This window comes from Lissotriton vulgaris, chromosome 5, assembly GCF_964263255.1.
Source record: "Lissotriton vulgaris chromosome 5, aLisVul1.2, whole genome shotgun sequence".
Taxonomy (NCBI): domain Eukaryota; kingdom Metazoa; phylum Chordata; class Amphibia; order Caudata; family Salamandridae; genus Lissotriton; species Lissotriton vulgaris.
This window is the reverse complement of record NC_141693.1, coordinates 1424788444-1424810804: the sequence shown is the minus strand read 5'-3', so window position 1 is coordinate 1424810804 and position 22361 is coordinate 1424788444. Positions and strand designations below refer to the sequence as shown.

Below are 22361 nucleotides of genomic sequence, written 5' to 3'. Positions count from 1 at the left end.
CCCTTCTTCCGACCACCTCAGCTCTTGGTTGACGTCCTCAGGCGGCAGCTGCTCGGCTGGGTTCCCCTGCTGGCGCGGCTGTTTGGTGTCATGCTTTTCACTGCAGCCACTGTTTGTGCGGGCGGACGTGGGTTCAGATCCCACTTCTGACGTTCCGTTCCAGCGTCCTGGGGGCCCGTGTTTCCGCCGGTGGGGAGTTGTACTGTGTGGTCGGTACTTGGGGCACCCTGAGCAGTCAGGTTGGCCGAGTGTTCTATGCTTCTGTGGTGCTGTGCCTTCTGGTCACCTCTTGGTGGCGGGGGTCCTGGTACCTCTTCTGTCGCCGTCGGCGGGGCCTTCCTTTTCCTGCTGTGCTCGCTACGGCTGCACATATACGTAAATTGGTAGTGGAGAAGTGTGGCTCAGTGATTTGCGGCAGGCCCTGGTGCAGTGGTCTGGCCCGGGTCCTGGGTTCAGTTCCCTGCCTCGGCGGGTCTTGGGGTTCACAATATTCCACAGTCCTGATAATTCTCGCCTCGGTGCCTATTCCAATCATGGTGTCCCAATCTGCATCTCTGGGCAATGGCTTGCTTATTCTCCACACCGGCCCCCACGTTGCTAAGGATGCCTGGCCTCCACCTTGGGGGTGTCCGGGAGTGGGCGCCTCAGAGAGGGAAAGCCAGGATGGGTTCCACACTCCACAGCGGCATTCGTACAGGCGCCTTGAGACCCTTGCGGGTGCGTAGTGCGCTATTCTTGTATCGATTTACGCTACGGAGGAGATTGGCTTGGCCCCTGCGCTGGGATGACACGCACATTCGTGTTTCGTTCCATAGTTTGGCTTGCTTTTCCCTCCTCCGGCGGCGGTGGTTGTTCCCGGGGTTTCTCTGGGTGCGTTCTCTACGCATGTCTCCGGACTCCCTTCCTCTGCCTGTGTCCGTTGTGATGGGCGTTGTGGAGGTGGGTTTGTCACCTTTCCCGCTCTGGTGGCCGCGGGGATGGCTCGGCCGTCTGGTCTGGCTACGTCCTTTTCGGCGGTGACAGAGTTTTCTAGGTGGCCTATTCTGGCTGTCTCCTGCCCTTTCATTTGGGGCCCGCTCCCCTGGGCGCAGCCTACCTTCGGTCTCCTCGTCCGCCTGTGGGTGAGGGCGTCCCGCCCTTGCATGGGTGGGGTCCTTCGGCCATGCCACCCGGAGTTCAGGGAGTCGGTCTTCACGAGGTGCGTTCAGGTTTGGCTCCCGGGCACGTGTTTCGGCTATTCCCGGTCTCGTACTGGTGCTGCCGCTCCCTTTTTCGCCCCTAGATCCTGTCTTCGGCCATCTCACTCCAGGGGGTTCCCTGGGGGGGGGGCTGTCGCCGCCGTTACGTCCCGTCTTGGGACGTGGCTGTCTCGGTTCTTGGGCTCTTCGGGCTTGCTGGCCGGTGTCCGGTCTTGCTTGTCTTGCGGACTTTCCACGGGGTCCCACTTTCTCGACGGGTTCGGGTACCTACTCCTTCCCTTGTCTAAACTGAGGGGTTTTCTGGGACCATGGGTTGGCCTGAGAGGCCGGACTGCGAGTGGGGGTCCCCACTCTCGGTTGCGGGTGCTTCCGTTGGGCTTGCCTTCTGGCCCGTGGGTGTGGACTGTTATCATGGCCCGCCTGGTGGTTCTTCTTCGCCGGGAGGGGGTCTTGGTGTTCCCTGTCTGGACGTGTGATGCATCTCGGCCTCGTCTTTTTCATGGGTGTGGCTTCACGTCAGGCGGTGTCTCCCCTCCATCGGCTCCCTGCTCTATGTGCGGTGATTCCTTCTGTTCCCGTCTCGGGCTTGTCCTCCTTCGGGGGTCGTATGCCTGGACCCGGTCCTCCCCTCTGCTTCGTTCAGGTGGGGGCGTCCTTTGGCGCTGGGTCGTTAGGGGGTCGTTGGGATCTCCTTCAGTCACGCAGCTCCTCGTGCTTCGGGAGTTGCTGGCAGTCCTCCTGGCCTGCCGTCTTTTGCTCCTTTGCTTCGGGGTCCCCATGTCTTGGTCGGGTCTGTCGACCTGGTGGTGTGGAGCGGTGTCTACCTTCAGGGGGGGTGCGCGGTTCGCTCCCTTTGGTTGCGCACTTGGGGGTTGTTTTCTTGGGCGGAGTCGTCGGTCCTGTCCCTTCGGGCTGTCTTTCCCCCGGGGTCCGCTTTTTGTGGAGGCGGATCGACTGAGTCGGATCTTTCCTTCGTTGCCTTTTCTCGCCCTGACCCCGGTGGTGTTTCAGCGCCTGGTGCCTCGACTCGGTCTGCCTCTGGTGGATCTGTTCGCGGACGGGGACTCGGCCCTCCTGCCCAAGTACTACTCTCTCCTCCCGGGTCCGGGGGTATGGCGGGTGGATGCCCTGTCATTCGCTTGCCCTTTCGGTCTACTGTGCGCTTTTCCCCCGTTCCCTCTGATACCCTGGGTCCTCTGCAAGATTCGCTTGGACAGGGCCAGGGTGCTTCTGGTGGTTCCCGGCTGGGTCCGCCGCCCCTGGTACCCTCTCCTTTGCGGGCTGGCGGTTCGGGCCTACTGGCCGATCCCGGATCTTCCCGTTCCATTGTTGAGACCCCCGCTCCCGGAGTCGGTGTTGCGCCGGCTCCATCTGCGGGCCTGGCTCTTGAGCGGATGACGCTGCTTGCTCGGGGTTGTTCTTCTGGGGTTGTGGTTTTGCTGCTGGGCTCCCGCAGGTCTTCCACATTTTCTTCCTATGCCCGGCACTGGGCTTCTTTCTCGCGTTGGTGCGGTCGGCTTGGTGCTGACCCCGCCACCGTGGACCCCTTGCGGGTCTTGCTTTTCCTGGCTGAGGGGTTTTCCTTGGGCTTGGCCCCTTCTTCCCTGAGGGCCCAGTGGGCTGCCTTGCGGGCCTTCCGCAGTCCGGTTTTCGACGGGCTGGATTCCCTGGTGGCTCGCTGGCTCCGGGGTTGTTTTCTCCGTCGCCCTCGGGCGCTCTGCCTGTCTCCCCCTTGGGTTCTCCCTCTCGTTCTACGAGCACTTCGGGGTCCGCCCTTGGAGCCCCTGGCCTCGGTGGCTTTGCGGTTCCTCACCTTGCGGTGGTTTTCCTGGTGGCAGTGGTGTCTGCTGGGCGATCGGGCGAGCTGGGGTCGTTCCTCCGCTCCCCTCCCTTCTTGCGGGTTTTGCCGGACAGGTTGCTTCTCCATCCTGTACCCCGTTTGCTTCCCAGGGTTCCTTCCCTGGTGTACTGGTCTCGGGAGGTGTCATTACCTTCTTTCCCTCCCGACACGAATCCTTCCTTGTCATTGCTGGATGTCCGGCGTGCTGTTTTGACTTCTCTTGAGCGCACGTCTTCCCTTTCCCGGTGTGATAGCCTGTTCGTGACGTTCGGTCCTGTTCGTTCTGGCCACGAGCCATCTCTTTCCACCTTGTGTCGCTGGCTGAAACGGGCTATCGTCCTTTCCTATGCATCTCTGGGTTCAGCGGTGCCGGCGGGGGCCCGGGGTCGGCCCACTCGGAGTGTGTCTGTGTCCTGGGCCTCCTTCAAGGGGGTCTCCACTGAGGTTGTTTGTCGGGCGGCGACGTGCTCGTCCCCACACATGTTCGTGGAACACTTTCGCGTTGTCTTGGCTGTCCCCGGGGGACTTCTCTGGGGCCATTCTGAGTGCGGGAGCTGTGGCTCCTTGATGGTTTTTTCTTTATGTCTTGATTCAGGTTTCCTGTAATTCCTGTTTTCTTTTCATTATTCTTATTCCACCTTGTGTTGGTTTATCTGCATCACCGTGTGGTGTTGTTCTTATGGTGGTCAATGAAGCCTTGTTGGCTTGGGTATTTGCTCACTATGTAAGTCATGTGGCGAGGAAGACTAACGAGGAGGTAATGCCCCGGTTACTTACCGGTAATCTTCATTACTCCGAGTATAGTCTTCCTCGCCACATGAGTTCCCTCCCCCCCTCCCTGTCTGGCTATCGGCTTCATTGTTTGCTTGGTAGTTCAGGCTGTTGGTTGGGCCGGCCCGCCTCTTATAGAGGTCAGGTGTGACTGGTCGGCCATGTTGGGAGGGGGTGGGAGGCTTTTTTTACTTTGGAGGGTTCTGTCGTGGAGCTGAAGCTCACTATGTAAGTCATGTGGCGAGGAAGACTATACTCGGAGTAATGAAGATTACCGGTAAGTAACCGGGGCATCATCAAATTTCCGGCAATTATGACACTTAAAGCTCTTCAGAAACATGCAGGTTGCTCTATTTAGACATCCGTTACAAATGCCTTAAGAAGTGTACATGCTCGACTCCAATACAGAAATCTGTAAAATGGGGGTGATACAAAGACTGAAAAAATGAAGAGGGGACCTTTATGACATTTTTTGGCGGTATACACTGTTTAGCGGCTTGGAGGGCTGATTCCAGCAGCAGATAAACCCAGGCCCGTGGTTCACGCAGAGCTGTGGTTAGTGACGCACCTCTCTCTCCCCTGCCGTCTCGTACTTGCGCAGGAAAAAACACATTCAAAAAGCCAACCGTGCCGGAAGCAGGCAGGCTGCCAACCACCGGTCTGCCACAGGTGGGCGTCGACTGAGTGCTCAGTTACTGCATTATAACCGTTATGAGAAAGCTGCTCTGTTCGTCTTTGTAAAACGCTAAATACTCCAGGAAGGTAGATAAACAGACAGAGATATTACAAAGAAAGCTGCAGCCTCCTCACGCAACCCAACCCCTTTGAATAACCATTGATTGAACTTTGTATTGGTGCCGTCCTCTGGTTTTTCATCCAGTGAGATGGAGCAGGCAGGAGACGCAAAATAAATGTGACAGAAGTACACAAAGGGACTTTAATTGGGAGTTCTCAGTCCCGCCCATTTCTCTTTCAGAGTCAGCTGAATGAAGACCGACTGAACTGCAAGGTGGGGGCCCTCGAACAGAAGCTGCAGATTTACTCTCAGGTAAGGCCAGTGCTTCGTTTGTAAATGAAAGAATGCCTGTGCCCAAAGCTCTGCTGCAGCGGGGCTATTAACGATCGGTGCGCCGAATACCGAGGCTGCACGGGTTGAACTCGCCTCAGGCCTCTTTAAGCCACTACCGTCCACTGCTGTCCCTTTATCTCACTCTTGCTTGACCCTAACCTTCCCCCTTCCTTCCCGTTTTTCCGTCTTTCTCTTACTCATTCTTTCCCGTTTTGTGGGATCCTTTTTTGTGTGTTTTTTTCACTGTGTTACTGTTAGGCGTGTTGCACAAATAGGCATTGCCTCTAAGTTAAGCCTGACTGCTCTGTGCCAAGCTACCAGGGGTTGAGCGCAGGTTAATCTGGGGTTTGCTTCTACCTTACCCTTTCAAATATTGTGGTTCCTGCTTGATCAGGACTGACATCCCAGTCAACCAGTAATCCAATTTCTTACAGCCACACATTTAAATGTGTGTTACTTGGGCAGGGCACTGTGACTCCGTGCATAAGATCCAAAGCATGTAATATGCATACTTCAAGCATTACCTAATATATAGTAGAAACCTAAAAACATGCTGCTAACACAGTCTATCAGTAAGATAACACCTTCTCCTAAGAGCATAGCCTTTTATAAAATCTGTCTCAGTGACTAGAAGTACAAGATTCCCATATGGTGAACTAGAGGTGAGGAAGAAGCTAGGATAATGCTAACATGTATGTTGCTAGTTCTGTTTACACTGCAGCTTCAGCAGGAACTCTGCGAACTAATATTTCTGACATGGAGGAATGAACTTTCAATCTATTAGTGACTATTTAACTATAATTTATCAGTAGACAGCCGTGAAAGTAGTTTTAGAATGTTATGTCATTTTGATCTTAAGCTATAACCTTGTAACATAGAATAGGTATAAAACAAAACTGAATGAGTAAATCGATGTGTCCAGAAGTTTGTTAAAGAAAATAGGAGACAAAACTATAACCCTGAGGGACCCCACATAGAGTTGGTGCAAAGAAAAGGGTGCGTGGCAATTGATTGCTCTCAGACAGAACAAGGAGTGGAAATACAACTACTGCGAATCGGACTGTTTAAAGAGGCTAGAGTGTTGATGTAAGCGTATACTGAGCATGAGCACGATTACAACTTGCTATTAGCTCTTTTTCTTTGAAGAAGCTTTGATCCAGAAGAGAACAGCTTGCTCCTGTGCCATGTTTGGTAAACAAGAAGTGGTGCTACCTGGCGTGGAGGGCAGCATCACCTGACCTCCAGGACAGTTCTAGGCCCAACTGTGAGCCATGACTGTAGGATCATTCTTGGAGTGACCTTGCCAAGGAGCCATGAGGAGCTGTAGTTCAAGTAAGCTGGGCCAAGCACCAGCTTCTATCCAACATCTACATCACAGGAGTGTTGAGTACATGCTTGAGAGGGCACTGGACTGTGCATGCCTGTGAGTCTGCTGCGCCTTCGCAACATGCCCCCTGGACACTCAACCTTAAGGTCATTCTTCAGCTCCTGTGTCCGTAACGGACAGACAGAAGCATGGCCTGAAGATGTTCACAGAACACCATAGGACACAGGGAGCCTGGATTTCTCACGCTCCAGGATGCAGATGAATGTGAAGCCTTCCTCCTCACCTATAGTGTGCTGGGGTCTGATCTGTTGATATCAGTGCTTTAAATGGGGGGAAAAAAGTGCAGGTACTCATCAGATCGAGCTGGGGGCTTGGCAAGGAGGCGGGGCAAGAGGCGGGACTAAGGGTGGGTCTAATGAAAAACATTTGAAGTGCGCAAGAATATTTTCAACAGGCCCCTTACACCGACCTGTGTCATTCTCGAACGCCTTGGCTCTTTCTTGGGGCAATAATTTACAAAAAGGGGTGACCCGGTGTCCCTCAGAACCTGGGTATGTAACGGTTTAACAAAAAATTGGATCTGTTGGGTAGGACAGGTTATTTGAACAATGATCATAGATGCAAATGAAAACAAATCAGCTCTCTGATACAGGGACTAGTGTTTAGTGAGAAATCAATTGCTCATAACACGGAAGAACGAGGTTATAAGTTCAAAAGTATTGTATTGTACATATTAATACATGATTACTTCTATACAAAACTGAATTACTTCATTTGTAAGTTAATTTATACATACATAGCAGGACCGTGATAAACAATTTTTGTGACTTTTTGTGAAAGAGTGCTCAGCGAACAGGGTAATATATACAGTGTGGAAAATAAATCAATACAGATGTATATACAGGTACAGTTAGAGTTTGGTCAGATGATGGTTTGATCTCAACCAAGGATTCCTGTTGATTACTGTGGGAATCCTGGTGATTCTGAACCTATGGATTCGTCGACGTTTCGACCCTTGTGTGCCCCTGTAGGTGGTCAAGGCAGGTCTTTCTCAAGACAGGGGGGAGGGGGGCGGTTCAAAGATCAAGGCAGGAGTTCCTTGGGTTGATCTGGTATGGCTCAATGGCCTCTCGCATCTAACGCGTGTGTCTCCAAACATGGGTGCAATCTCACTGTCTGGAGCCGGGTAACTGCATCCTTTCTTGGGGCACCTACTCACTCCCGACTGTCATCAGATGATCCTCATCTCATCCATCATGTGCTTTATTTTAAACCCAGTGCCCGCTACTGCAGAGTATTCTCTACTATAATTTGCTTGCCCCTTTCTTCTTCTTCAGATAACCCCCCCCCCATTTATTCAGCTGGCGTGTGACGTCACTCCTGAAAGCTCTACTCAGTTGTCCCCTTTCTTACCCGCCAGCTGCTGTGCTATCCTTTCCTTTCCATCTTTTTCGCATAGAAGAAAGGGAAAGCCAGAGCAAATTGGGCTTTTTACAGAGTTTCCCTTTCTTCCTGTGCACAGTTTCCTGGCGGGGAGTGAGGTCACACCAGAGGAGCAACGAAAGTCAAATATCGGAGGAGGGAGTGGGGGGGGGCCTAGGAAAAAATGTTGGGGGGGGGAGAGTATCTTCAAGCAAAAGTCAGAGTGGCACTGCAGGAGCTCTCTAAGAAGGGGTGAAGTAAATCAACGCCTCATTAACAAGCAAATAGGTCTTTCAAAGACCTGTGAAGTACTCGGGTGCGGCTGTGTGCGCACCCGGAAGCTGTCTCAGCCGGGCGCACACACGAGGGGGGGGCTGAAGTCCAATGGGCATTGCGCACCTGGGTCACACGTCACCCTGAAGGACTGGGCTATTCTAAGGCCCAGCGTTGCCAGGGGACAACACCTGAAACCTTCGTGGGTTACCTGTTCCGGCGTACAAAACACAGAGACACGGGACACTTCCTTCGGCGTCAAAGATCGAGGTTTATTTACTGCAGGGAATACAGAAGTCGCAAGAAGTACAGCATGTGTAGGTTCTAGGAGACTGCTTCGAATTGCAACAGTGGGTCGCTCCTTTTATACATATTTTAGTCATAGCACAACATGGCGAACAAAAGGTTACAACTCCGTTCCCACAGTAAACTTCAAAGAGGTCGCTTTCATGTATTCAGAAACCCGGAACATAATTACAGTAACATCGCCGGTTCCCAACTGTAAAAGTACGTTATCCCACCATTAGATACATTCCATTCCGGCTGTAAACGAGTTGAGAGAAGAGACAGAAACAGGTGCAAGGAAGACAGAAAAACAGACAACAGATTGGCAAAGAGTGTAGGGGGCAATATCGGAAGCGTGATTGCAGGATCAAAGGATTCGTGCCTAATGCATGCATGGCTGAAACAATAGACCGGCACGGCAAGATGAGCCCCGAGCGGAGCCATCTGCCTTTGCAGTGTCATCCCCCTCGTCATAAAGACACCCTCAAAGGAACACGTGTCTTCTGCAAGAGCTTGGGAATCCCAGGGTCACGAAGCGGACAGTGTCCGTTCGCTGGCTACTTGAGGGCAAGAAACAAAATGGATGCCATATCTAAAATGGAACCCGTGGGTTCAGATGAAGAAGCCCACGAATAAGACGAACGGTTCAGGCCAGCATAGCGAAAACGCGTACACCCACTAAACTCGTCATTTGCAGTTCATAGATACCAAACTCGTCCATATTCGAACGAGTTGAAAACGTCGTCACGATTCTCACGGAACCTCAGACGCTCCTTTTGCCCTCATGTAGGCAAGCACTAGTCGATATCAGAATCGATCTCGATATTCATCAGGTCATTCAGATGTTGCTGCAACATTATTCTATCCATCAATGCTTCCTTGGTAACAGATGGCCGTCTTATACACGTCGTAGCACAGAGGCCACATAAGGCAGAACCACACTGCACACAAAGACAACACGTGAATAGAAATGCTACAACAACCCCAATGATCATCAGAATCTTCCAACCCCACGTCGACATTAGGCCCCAGAACCATCCTAGTAGCGTCCAATCACCTACGTCCACGTGTATGGACTCGGAGATCTTATGCAACTTCGAGATGGCTTGATATACAGTTGGAGCGTTATCAGGAATGAAAATACAGCAACTCGAATGGATCACCTTGCACACACCACCTCTATCTGCAAGAACAACGTCTAAAACCATACGGTTCTGCAACGTCATAAGCCTATCCGCCTGAAGCTCTGCTGTCAGATTACCAAGAGCACTCGCAGTTATATTAGCGGTCGACTCTACCACACGGGTCAGTTGTCTCAGGTTCCTACTATTGACCATAGGTCCCCAAAACGGCAGGAAACCCTTAAAGAAATCTCCTGCTCCCTGACCGGCAGTATCCTCTTTGCTAATAAGGCCTCTCACAACTCTAGTCTTGTGATAGTCCCAGGCAACTGTAAAAGTCGGTGGCAACAGATTCGCAATGTAACAGGTGCCCGAGAAGTCACGGGGCAACCATGTATATGCGCGATCGTAACATTCGAAGTATGTACCCTTAGCAGTCAGGAAAACAGGGGAAGAGAGCGTTGGCAAAACATATGTTTCAGTGCAAGCACTCTCCCCAAGCTGAGCTTGCGGATTTCGACCACGTCCTTGCAAGCAGAAATTACCGAGGTGGGGTACGATCCAGATCGGAGACGAGCTTTTAAGCTGTCGATCACCCACTGACATGCTATACTCAGCCTCACTCAGATCCCTGTATGCTCGCACCTCTACCTCTGGGATAAGCGATGCGTCAAAAATATCTCTATCTAAATCAGCAATCGCTCTTGCCAAAGGCTTGTGGTACGGGCCAGGACCATGATCTGCAGTGCGTGGCACTCGATGGGGGTAGGAATCTAGTGCACTACGGAACATAGTTTGGAATGCTCGAGCTGAACCCTGGGAGCTGTAAGGAAGAACCAGATACGGAATACCCCTATCCATGGTATGTGACATTAACCCACACACCCAACAGTTAGTAGTGTTCATCACCAACTGATGCTGATGTAGGAGCTGGACAAAGGAGTTGTTCATGAATTCCGCACGTCTAACCTGTTCATGTTGGGGTAGAGGATGAAAGGAATGTGGAGAAACAGTAGGAATAGATTTCGGTTCAGAAGAAAGAATAGGTGAAGCAGAAGGCAATAACGACTGTATTCCAAAATACACTCCACCCACCAGTAACATGGAAACGGAAAAAAACAGCAGGAACAACTGAAACAGAAAGCATTTTGTTCGGACAACCCTGTGTAGTGTCGATCTTTGAGCTAAAGTCTTCTCCACTTCCGACAACTTTGAGAATTCCATCCTCTAAAAACCGTCCGCAACGTTCTTGACGCACTTCGTTCTGAGTAGCGATTATCAATTCCCAGGGGTTCCCAGGAATCGACAAAAGTACCGACCTAGTGTCAGGAACCTGCTAAACAGAAGGAAGTACCCGCATGGCCCTACGGTCAACCCGGATGTAAGGTTTTCTTTAAGCAAACAGTCAAATTTAGTGCAAATCTCCTAGCTGTGGAAAAGAAACGTGTGGAAAAGAACTCAAGAATTAATAGAAGATGCAATTGTTCATAATGTTCAAAACACAATAAGGGGGTAATATGAATTCAAAAAGGGGGAAAGCAAAAAGGGAATTTTATTAGTCTTTGTCACGAGAACGAAGGAAATATCTGCTTCTTCCAGGACGAGTCTGTTCTTCGAATAATTGTTCAGGTTGTGAAACACGTTCGATCGTTCTGATGACAGTTCAAGCCTCGAATTCTCCAATGCTGATTGTTCAACAAATGTATCTGACTGCAATGAAGTGTCTCCTACAGGTTGAGCATCACTAAACGGCACAAATCTTGTTGGGGTCTCCGTTTCAGTTGCGGCAAATCCGGTCCTCACCCAAGAATCTGCTGGCAAAGGCATAGGCACTTTTTTGGTGTGCGTGGCATGCACCCAATTTTTCCGGCCTTCCAAACGAACTGCAGTCCTTGTGGCCAGGAGGACTTGAAATGGACCCACGAATCTCGGCTCCAAATTGCGCTTTCTGCCGAAGTTGCGGGTGACCACCCAGTCACCCGGTTGGAGCCGATGTCCAAGACCCTCAGTCTGTGCCGGTAGAGCTTCAAAGACCTGTTGATGAATTAACCTCAGTTTAGCAGTCAGATCATGAAGATAATCAATTAACATTGGGTACTCAAGACTATCAAAGGCCCTAGGCCTCGGGACCCCCCAAATGTTCGCAGGACGTCCGAACACAATCTCATATGGGCTAAGCCCTACTCGAGAGTGTACAGTCGCCCTGGTGGACAAGAGAGCCAGAGGCAAGGCATCAGGCCATGACAGACCAGTCGTAGCTTGAATCTTAGCAAGTTTTAGTTTCAGAGTGCCATTGTACCCTTCCACTAAACCCGCTGACTGGGGATGATTGGCACTATGGAATTTTTGTCGAATTCCAAGGCCTTTGCACACACTCTGCATCACACTCCCCACAAACTCACTTCCATTATCTGACCATACGATCCGTGGCATTCCATACCGAGGAAAGTATTCCTTCAGTAGGACTTTCGCTGTGGACAGGGCAGTATTATCTTTAAGAGGATAGGCCTCAATCCATCTAGAGAATGCGCAAACCACAACTAAAACATACTTCAGGTTATTGCATCTCTCCATATGGATGAAGTCCAGTTGGATAACCTCAAAGGGACATGTAGGAGGAGCAAAATGGCCAGGAGGAGTGGGGGTGCCCTTGCCGGGATTGTACATCATGCACACCATACAATTTTTAACAACTCTCTCAGCACACTTAGCAATACCATCATTCTTCCATACAGGGGATAGCAACTTGCAAATACCTTTCGCGCTAATATGTGACAAGCCGTGAGCCATAGTCACAACGGCTAGCACATATGCATCTGGCAACATCCATCTCTGACTTTCCGACAAATCAATCCAACATCCGTGCGCGTCTAACTTTCCAGTGCTTTCTTTCCACTTAGTCTTTTCAGTTTCGGTGGCCTCATTCTGAATCGCTTTCACACTCTCAACAGTGTCCTCACACATACCAGTCTCCGCAGGCCACCTTACTGAACTCGTAACGTACATTCGGGTTGCGAGATTTTTAGCTGTCTCTTTAGCAATCTCATCCTCAAACGCGTTACCACGACCAACATCATCCGTAACTTTTCGGTGCGCGCTGCATTTAATGATCGCCACCTGCTTAGGCAATGTAAGTGCGTCTAAAAGATCGTTCACAAGCTGTCCGTGTTGGATCTTCGTGCCATGCGATGTCATAAATCCTCTTTCTCTCCACAGTCGACCAAAGCTATGTGCAACGCCAAAAGCATATTGACTATCTGTAAACACATTCACTCGCTTTCCCTTAGACAAAACACACGCTCTCGTCAACGCAATCAGCTCTGCCGCTTGAGCCGAATTCTGACTCAATCTCGCAGTTTCCACAACCGTACTCAATGTCACTACAGCATACGCAGTCGTCACATCACCATTTGGCAACTTAAAGCATAAACCATCAACATACAAAGTACCATCGGGGTCTGCCAATGGAGTGTTTTTTAGGTCAACACGACCCTTCGTTTCTTCCTCAGTTCGTAAATAGCAATCATGTGGTGGTACATCATCTGATTCCATATTAGTCGGCAACAATGTCGCCGGGTTCAGCACATTACAGCGCTTGATTTGTATATGACTTGCCAAAACTCAAAACCCGACAATCTTGCGCTCGTCAAGTGTTGAGTTTTTGTACGATTTAAAAGAGTGTCAACTGCACGCGGAACCATCACCGTAAGCATATTATCCATGACCAGTCCTGCAGATTGCAGGATAGACACCGCAGCTGCCGCTGTCGCTCTTAGACAACTCGGCAATGCTCTAGCTACTGGGTCCAAGGTCGAGGAAAAATACGCACATGGACGCTGCTTACTGCCAAATTGTTGCGCCAAAACACTCAACGCACAACCCTCTCTCTCGTGAACGTATAGTGTAAACGGCTTACTGTAATCAGGAGTACCTAACACAGGAGCCGAACACAACGCATCACGTAATTCAGAAAAACTTTTCTGACACTCTTCAGTCCATGGCAAAGGAGTCGGAACATCCTTGCACGTGAGGTCTACCAATGGCTTCGCTAGCAATGAAAAATTTGGAATCCATTGCCTGCAATATGACGTGATACCTAAAAAGGCACGCACATCTCTCTGAGTTGTTGGCACAGTCATTCGAGCGATCGCTGCAATTCGTTCTGGGGTCAACCTTCTTCCCTCCTTTGACAATAAGTGACCTAGATAGGTTACTTCTTGACAACAATATTGCAGCTTAGAAGGTGACACCTTGTGATGCAAGTCACATAGATGCTGTAACAGCGATACTGTAGCCTCTTTGCAAATCTCTTTAGTGTCAGCAGCCACTAACAAGTCATCAACGTACTGAATCAAGGCCGCACAAACTGGTAACACAAACGCATCAAGTTGACTCTTCAGAGCTTGGCTGTAGATCGATGGACTCTCACAGTAGCCCTGAGGAGCGCGTTTAAATCTAAAGCTGCGACCTCCTAATGAGAAGCCGAATAGATCTCTGCTTTCCTCAGCAATCGGAATGCTAAAGAAAGCATTCTTCAGATCGATCACTGAGAACCAAGAAGCGGAGGCTGGAATCAGAGTCAGTAAAGCCGTAATGTCGGGCACCACAGGAAATTGTGGAATCACAATTTTGTTTACCTCCCGTAAATCAATGACAAAACGATACACAGGAGGCTTAGATGGATCAGTTCGTTTCAAAATAGGTAACACAGGACTATTACACACGTTTCCTCAATAACATCTTTCTCGATCAAGTCATAGATGATCGCTAACAATGCTCGCTCACCATCAAGGGAGATACGATACTGGGGAATACGTGGTAATCTCACATTCGATTTCAATTGAACAACATAAGGTGATATATCCAGGAGGCCCACATCATTGGGACCCGTAGCCCACAAAGACTTAGGAAGAGAACTCAATTCCGGTGGGAGCTTATCAGTTGACAAGTACATAGGAGAGATCACTCTCCGACCCAATGTAAGCTCCACTCCCGCAGGAGAACAGTACAGGGTCGCATATAACCGTTTCAACAAATCCAGACCTAAAAGATTCTCACCACAACCAGTAGTCAAAATCAAAGGAGCTTCTAGCTCACGTGGTCCAATTGTAAGGGACAAAGGGCTAGAAACTGGATTGCTAACAGGGGCGCCAGAGAATCCAACGGAAACATTCGTTAAGCCAGACAAAGGTGCGCCAGGGAGTTTCGAATGCATAATGGAACTTTTCGCTGCACCAGTGTCCAACAGAAAAGGCTCAACTACGCCCGATGTGGCAACTGCGACGTAAGGCCCTCTCTGATCAACCAGAACTGATACTACTCCCTCTCTTTGTCTGTGGCTGTCCTAGTAACTACCGTCAACATCGATATCATGCTCGACGTAACAATCGTCCACATGATATTGTGCGGATCTACCTGCCGAGGAACCTCGCTGATCAAAACAATTGTTAGAATCTGATGAAGTATTAGAACGCTCATTCTGATTTTGAGTAACACCATGACCTCTACCACGTGAAACCTGTTGAGGACCACTACGACCTCCCCGAGCCGAAACACCATTATTTCGGTCAGGCAAAGCCGGACAATTAAACTTCAAATGGCCCTCCTCTCTACAGTATGCGCATTGATTATAACCGAGCATAGATCTTGGTGTAGAGGAGTCAGTACGCGACTGCGTCCTAACAGACTGTGATTGCGATCGATTTTGTTGTTGTGAGTCATTTTGATTCGAGCGCGGAGGATGCGCTTGCTGTAACAGAACTTTAGTTTTAAGCTCCTTCGTTTTCTTATCTACCCGATCACTTTCTTCCTTTTCTCTATTTTCATAATATTGAGCCGTAGCTAATATTTGAGCAGTGGTAGAAACAGCCCACGAACTTTCAGAATTTTTCAACTTATTGCTGAGTTCAGGTAACAAATTCGATACAAATTTGTCTACAAATAATCGCTGACCTCCCTCAGTGCTCATATCCTGACCACTGTGATCGATGAATGCCTCCTCAAATCTCGTAAAGAAATCGTAGACACTCTCGTCTTTCTTTTGCTTGCAGGCGGACAGTTTATCCCAATTAACTTTCGTTGCTGGCATAAGTGTCTTCATAAGTGTAATGATTCTTTGAGGCAGAGCCGTAATTAACTGCTCAGGCTTAGCCCCACCAACCTGTAATGCGTCAGCCGCTACAAGTGCAGCCCAATCACTGCCTAACTCAGCTGCGTGATTCACTTGACGGATTTTCGCCCAAACCGGTTGCGGAACCACGTTACCAAACAACATATCAATGTCGGCAAGGTTCATAATATTAGCATCCACAAGTTGGGATAACTCCTTATAGTATCCTGACGGATTTTTACGGGGATCAGGCAAAGATTGTTTCACCTGCAAAACTTCCGATCGTTTCCATGGGAGGTGTATCCAAACTCTCTGGAAGTGTGGTAAAATTGGAGGGTTAGCACCAGGATTACCTGGCATCCACACTGGGGGGACTTCTCGCATGGGATACTGCCCAGGTGTTGCCATCCATTCCTCAGTTTCGTCTTTAAACAGTGCTCGAGGTAGTACTGTAGATCGAAAAGACAGAAGACGCTCTAAAGCACGTCGAACATTACTACCCACAATCATACCGCTCGAAAACTGATGCTGAAGTACAGTCACTTCGGGCGGCACATTGTCTATCTCATCAGTATCCCATACCTCTCGCAGGGATTTACACATTTCCTCAAACACAAATCTCTGCGTGGGCTCATTGAATTGAGAGAACGTTTCAAAAACCATGCGCGGGGTATGTTTAATGGGATACCTAATCCAATTACGCGCCATTTTTATCAACGTATCACGTTCCCTACCATCAGGAATTTGACTTTGTCTTTGAGGGACATCAGAAACATCGGACCCAAGAATTGGTCCGAATGGAGAGTAAAGATTAGCAACAGCATTAGGTATGCGACTACGGACAGACGGAGAAGAGGAGAGAAGTGCAGGGGCAACAACATGAGGGCTAAACGTAGGAGCAGTAGGAGCAATAGGAGTAGTTAAAAGAGCAGAAGTAGCGGGAACAACAGACTGAGAAGATATAGGCAGTGGAGCAGTAGGAAGAGGGGCAGGTAACGGAACAGGGACAACTTGAGGAACAAGAGGGTTCGGAAGAACAGGACCAGCGACAGGCTGACCAGCAGCTGCCGGAACAACAGGTTGAGGAACAGGAGGAACCACAGGCGCTGTAGTATCCTGTGCGTATGGAGGTGGCGACTTCAGTAGATAGGACAACAAAGGGTCCTCTACCACTTCGTCTCCCTTCTTATCGGTACTCAACGGTAAAACGGGATAACACTTGTCCACCGCCATACGTTGTAGTCTATCAAAAACTTCCTTTTCCTTCTCTTCTTTGTCTCGCTGAAACTGCTCTGCATTTCTCATCGTCGTAACAATACCTTCCCTCTTATTTTTCTTAAGCTGTTTGATTTCTTTCTGCTTGGCCTCTTTACGCCATAACCGAAAGGAATCAAACATGGCCGGCCTAGACTTCTTTTTGAACAATTTTGCTTCGAGATTATCCAAAATTGCTGTTTCGAAACTACCATGGGGTGGCCAACTAAGGACACCATCGTCTTTGGTATAGCGGATCCAATAATCATTATAAATGATAGGACCCACTCCGTGGCGACTATAGAGCTCATATATCGGAGTTCCAACTGGAGGTATCGGACATGAGTCCTCCAATCGGGAATCCGCACCGCAACTTTTAAAGCAACTAAACAAAGTACTACGGCCAGGCATCGTGCACACTAACCGAGTTTCACAAACTTCAAGGGTTTATCGATTTATGATATCCTTGCAAAAATGCAAGACCCTCGGTTTTTGGCAATTGCAATCGTCAAATAAAACCCAACAACTAAGAACCAACAACTAAGAACCACAAATGCAATGGAACCATGCATACAACCAAGTTTCAACAACAAAGCAAAGGTCCCAAAAAGGAACCAACAACTAAGGACTGGGAGCGACCCACAAATACTTAACTGAAAGATCAATGGCGTCACCAGGAAGGCCCGTCTATCGTCTCGCTGTACAAAGGTCTACGCCAGGCGCCAAAACAGGTCGACAGTCAGGGCATCAGTCCGTCGCAGCCGTCAGGAGGCGGGAATCTTCGCGGGAAAAGTCTTCGGGCCACTTATTTCGACAACAGGATCGATGAAGCGGGGTGCACCTTCCCTCGGAGATTTCACACGAAGTTCCTCACGATCGTCGGGCTTTGGACCGGTACCGTTGATGTCGCCCCACGTTGGGCGCCAACTGAAGGACTGGGCTATTCTAAGGCCCAGCGGTGCCAGGGGACAACACCTGAAACCTTCGTGGGTTACCTATTCCGGCGTACAAAACACAGAGACACGGGACACTTCCTTCGGCGTCAAAGATCGAGGTTTATTTACTGCAGGGAATACAGAAGTCGCAAGAAGTACAGCATGTGTAGGTTCTAGGAGACTGCTTCGAATTGCAACAGTGGGTCGCTCCTTTTATACATCTTTTAGTCATAGCACAACATGGCGAACAAAAGGTTACAACTCCGTTCCCACAGTAAACTTCAAAGAGGTCGCTTTCATGTATTCAGAAACCCGGAACATAATTACAGTAACATCGCCGGTTCCCAACTGTAAAAGTACGTTATCCCACCATTAGATACATTCCATTCCGGCTGTAAACGAGTTGAGAGAAGAGCCAGAAACAGGTGCAAGGAAGACAGAAAAACAGACAACAGATTGGCAAAGAGTGTAGGGGGCAATATCGGAAGCGTGATTGCAGGATCAAAGGATTTGTGCCTAATGCATGCACGGCTGAAACAATAGACCAGCACGGCAAGATGAGCCCCGAGCAGAGCCATCTGCCTTTGCAGTGTCATCCCCCTCGTCATAAAGACACCCTCAAAGGAACACGTGTCTTCCGCAAGAGCTTGTGAATCCCAGGGTCACGAAGCGGACAGTGTCCGTTCGCTGGCTACTTGAGGGCAAGAAACAAAATGGAGGCCGTATCTAAAATGGAACCCGTGGGTTCAGATGAAGAAGCCCACAAATAAGACGAACGGTTCAGGCCAGCATAGCGAAAACGCGTACACCCACTAAACTCGTCATTTGCGGTTCATAGATACCAAACTCGTCCATATTCGAACCAGTCGAAAACGTCATCCCGATTCTCACGGAACCTCAACCCTGCCTTGGAGCCAAGCCATTACTGCCCTCCGTGTGAAATCACCAATATGTGAGCATGCGCTGCAGTGTAGAAATGCGATGCATGCTCACATTACTATGCGTGACAGTGAGTACTGGTACTCTATTTTGGGACAGAGAAGTGCTGGTACTCTTGGGGGGAAAAAATTAGTGCCGGTACTCAGTACCGGTGAGTAACAGCCCATTTAAAGCACTGGTTGATATATATATATATATATATATATATATATATATATATATATATATATATATAAAAAAATCACTTTTTGCTTGTGCAGCCGCGCTAACAAATAAGCCCCCTGAAAATGTAAAAATAAGATGAAGTGCGGGCTCCACGCTTTGTTTTCTTGAAGCCCCCTGGTTGGGCCAGGACCCGGGGGCAATGGTGAATTATGATTAGGGGACCCGCGGGGCCCCCACGGCCCTGGGAACAGCAACCTTCCTGGGGCTATATTATTGATATACAGGGGGCACGCGGACCCCCGCAGCCCCGGGTGCTGCCACCTCCCTGGGGCTTTATTAATTAAGAGTGGGGGCTCCTGCACCCCAAACTGTCCCGAGGACCACCGTCTCCCTGGGGCATTTATTAATTAAATGGGTGGGGGGGCCTCGAGGGCCCCAAGCCCCGGGGTCCGCCACCTACCTGGGCTTTCATTTATTTAATGAAGTGTGGGGGGGTTCTTGCCCCCACCCACACTGCCCCAGGGACCACCACCTCCCCGGGGCATTCATTAATTAACATACGGTGGTCCGTAGCGCATCCCCGGGACCACCACCTCCTCTGGCCTTTAAATCTGATGAAGGGGGGGCTGTGCGGCTCCCTTTTTGGAGCCCTCGATGGCCCTAAGTACCGCCACCCCCCAGGGCCGGCTCCAGCAATGTCCCGGGGTGCCCACCCCCGGGACATTGCTTTTGGTATGGCAGGGCAGGAGCACTGCTCCCACCCTACCATAGCAAACATCTGCTCCGCTTCATGGAAGTGAGAGCAGAAAAACTGCTCTGCTTCCATGAAGCAAAGAAGTATTGCTTTTGGGCAAAGGGAGCAACATGTTTGCAGCTCCCTTTGTCCAAAAGCAATGCCGGCTCCCGCAGGAGGAGGTGAGCCGCAGGGTCCGCGGGGGCATTCGGGCTCCCCCGCGGTCCCCAACGTGAGGCCATGCCACAGGGGATGCGATCCCTGGGGCCAAAAATGGCCGCCCCCTCCCCTTTTTAATTGAAAGAAAAAAAGAAAAAAAGTTAAGGCCAGGCCCTGGGGGATTGCCCCCCTCCCTGAGCTGTTTTTGGCCCCGGGGACCACATCGCTAGGGGCCCAAATTAGTTATTTTGGGGAGGTGGCACAATGCCCCCTACCCAAGTCGTATTCGGCCCCAGGGACCCCATCCCCGGGCCCCAATGTATTTAATAAGGGAAGAGGGACACCTGGGACCCCATCCTTCAGGCCGGTTCACTTGCTGTGAACCCACCCCTGGGACACTCGATTTCCCTGCACACACCAGTGTGGGCAGGGTAACTTGTGGTTTGCTCCAGTTTGGTGGGAGCATTTTCAAATCTCCCACCAAATGGGAGTAAACACAAAGTCAGCTCCCAGAGGGCAGGCACTTTAAAAATGCACCTTCCGGCTGGAAGCAGACTGGAGATCTATTTCCTTGCTTGCACTGATGTGGGCAGGGAAACAGGATAACATATTGCTTCCTTCACGGAGGGAGCAGCATGAATAGCTGCTTCCTCTGTGCGTGAGCAGTGCTGGCTCCTGCAGTGTGTGGAGAGCCAGCTTGAGCCACAGGGGCCCTCGGGCTCCTCCCACGGCACCCAAAGTGTGCATGGTATGTGCCCTGGGTGGGCACCTACCTTTAAATATTGCTGGCCCGGAGAGATGGGATCCCTGGTGCCAAATAGGCTGAGGGATGGGGGGCTTCAAAATAAAAGGGGATGGGGACTCATGGATCGGGTGCCATGTTGGCCTCCTCCCCTTTCAGATATATACGGCCCTGAAGAATGTGGTCCCCAGGGCATAATAAGGTAGAGGGGGCCATGTGCCCCCCTCCCATTTAATTAACATTTTAGCCCTGGAGGATGGGGTCTTGGAGGCTTAATAAGGTTTGGGAGCCTCCCATCTAGAATAAAAACGGCTGTGGGTGATGGGATCCCCAGAGCATAATGAAGCTTGAGGAGAGGGGCCGCATGGCCCCCCTCACCTTTAAAATACAAACGGCCCAGGAGGATGGGGTTCCCTCGCTTGTGGACGTTCTGGCACTTTCTTGTGGAAGTTGAATATAATTTCTACTTGTTAGCTGTAAACTGAACCATTGAACATCTTTACCTTCCAGTTATTCCCTGCACTTATCAATCCATGCATATTTAGGAACTCAAAGACCTTAGAGGTTTTTGTAGGGTTGGGAATTTGTCTGTCCCTGGTATTCTTTCTTTTCTGTTCCCTGGTAGATTGTTGACCCCAGGGCACAAAGTTAATGCCATTTACACTATTCACCATCGCAAATCCTATACAATTCTACTGCTGGCCTAGTTTTGCTGGGATTACTGTTTCATTGCTGGCTAATAGTGGATGTAGCACGTTATGCTATTCCCTTTATATCATATTTTGCATTCTACATCTTGAATTTTGTACTTCATACTATTGTAGGAACTACCTTTCATTAGAAACGTCCTACCTCTCAGGCTGTTGAGGTTGCTGAGACTTTTATCGATCTGTTATTCATTGAGGCCCTAGTACGCCTGATTATGCATTTACATCTTGCGCTTTGCATTTTGTCTATCTGCATGAACCATCCTTTAGTTGAGATGCATCGCCACCAAACCTGGACACTAGAATGCAGTTTGCTCTTTATCATGATTCAAAAATGTTATTATTTAAATGTATTATCCTTTTTATTGTTTTACTAGTAACTGCAGCTAATTGTTGAACTACTATGTGAAGCTGTGATAGCTTAAATTGACAAAATACATTTGAAATTGAATACCTTATACACCATGCATAACAATTATAAATGTTTAAAATGTAATTGAAACTCAGTCCTGTTCCACCACAGAAACGTTTGCTGTACATATAAAGACCAGAATTTAAAGTTCATAAACTAAAGTAAAAAATAATTCAAAATTCGTATCCTAATTAAGCACTACTTCAGGATACTTCTGAGATCCAGAATTTCCTTAGGGCAATACTTGGAGATCTAGATCATTTGATACTTGAAAACTAACATCCAGGTAGGGAGGTCTCGCTGCAGAAATGTTGTAGCACAAATTACCTAGCAAGGACCCCGAGCACCATGAGGGAAGTTATATCTTTAGATCAAAGATGGCTGCAGTCTCTATAGACATCAGAGCGTCTCTGCTGCTTACTGGATTCACAGTTCACTGCTCCACTTGGTGTATTTACAGTCAGTGTCCACACAGGGATGGAATGCCCTCAGCGTAGACAATCTCAGGGTTCTGATTCCTTGCACACGAACACAGCATTATGGAAAGCTGCACTTCCAGTCTTAATTCCTGACATCTGAACAGTATCTGATGAGCTACTACTTCTTTATTGGGGCTTGTGGACCCTGGTACACTAGACCCTCAGCGAATTGAGATTATGTCTAGTTTATCCCTGCCAGTTGTAAGATCCCCTTTCTGTGGCCTGAGATCCAGTTCACTTGTGGGTTATGGGCTTCAGGGTTTTGGGCAAGATCTCTCCAGTACTAGTTCCAACACACTGTGCTTATGTCGCATATCCACCCATCTGAAAGCCAGGGGCTGCAGCAATGGAGATAGAACCTCCCCTCACCTCCAGACCAATCCTCCACGCTAATCAAGCTGCATGGGCGATTGGTCCCAA

At 49.5% G+C, this 22361-nt stretch overlaps 1 protein-coding gene and 1 non-coding gene across 3 annotated transcripts in view; both read left to right on the top strand.

The window, feature by feature from the left end:
* The window catches only part of TRAF3IP3 (TRAF3 interacting protein 3), a 306887-nt gene that overhangs the window by 124333 nt on the left and 160193 nt on the right, over nucleotides 1-22361 (top strand). For both annotated transcript variants that reach the window (XM_086923361.1, XM_086923360.1), the window contains exon 8: nucleotides 4787-4858. In XM_086923361.1, the coding sequence (XP_086779487.1) occupies nucleotides 4787-4858 (72 nt within the window). The remainder of the gene's footprint in view (nucleotides 1-4786; nucleotides 4859-22361) is intronic.
* Nucleotides 717-819, top strand: LOC147712690 (U6 spliceosomal RNA). The gene has a single exon (XR_015296289.1). It is a non-coding gene; the product is annotated as a U6 spliceosomal RNA (small nuclear RNA).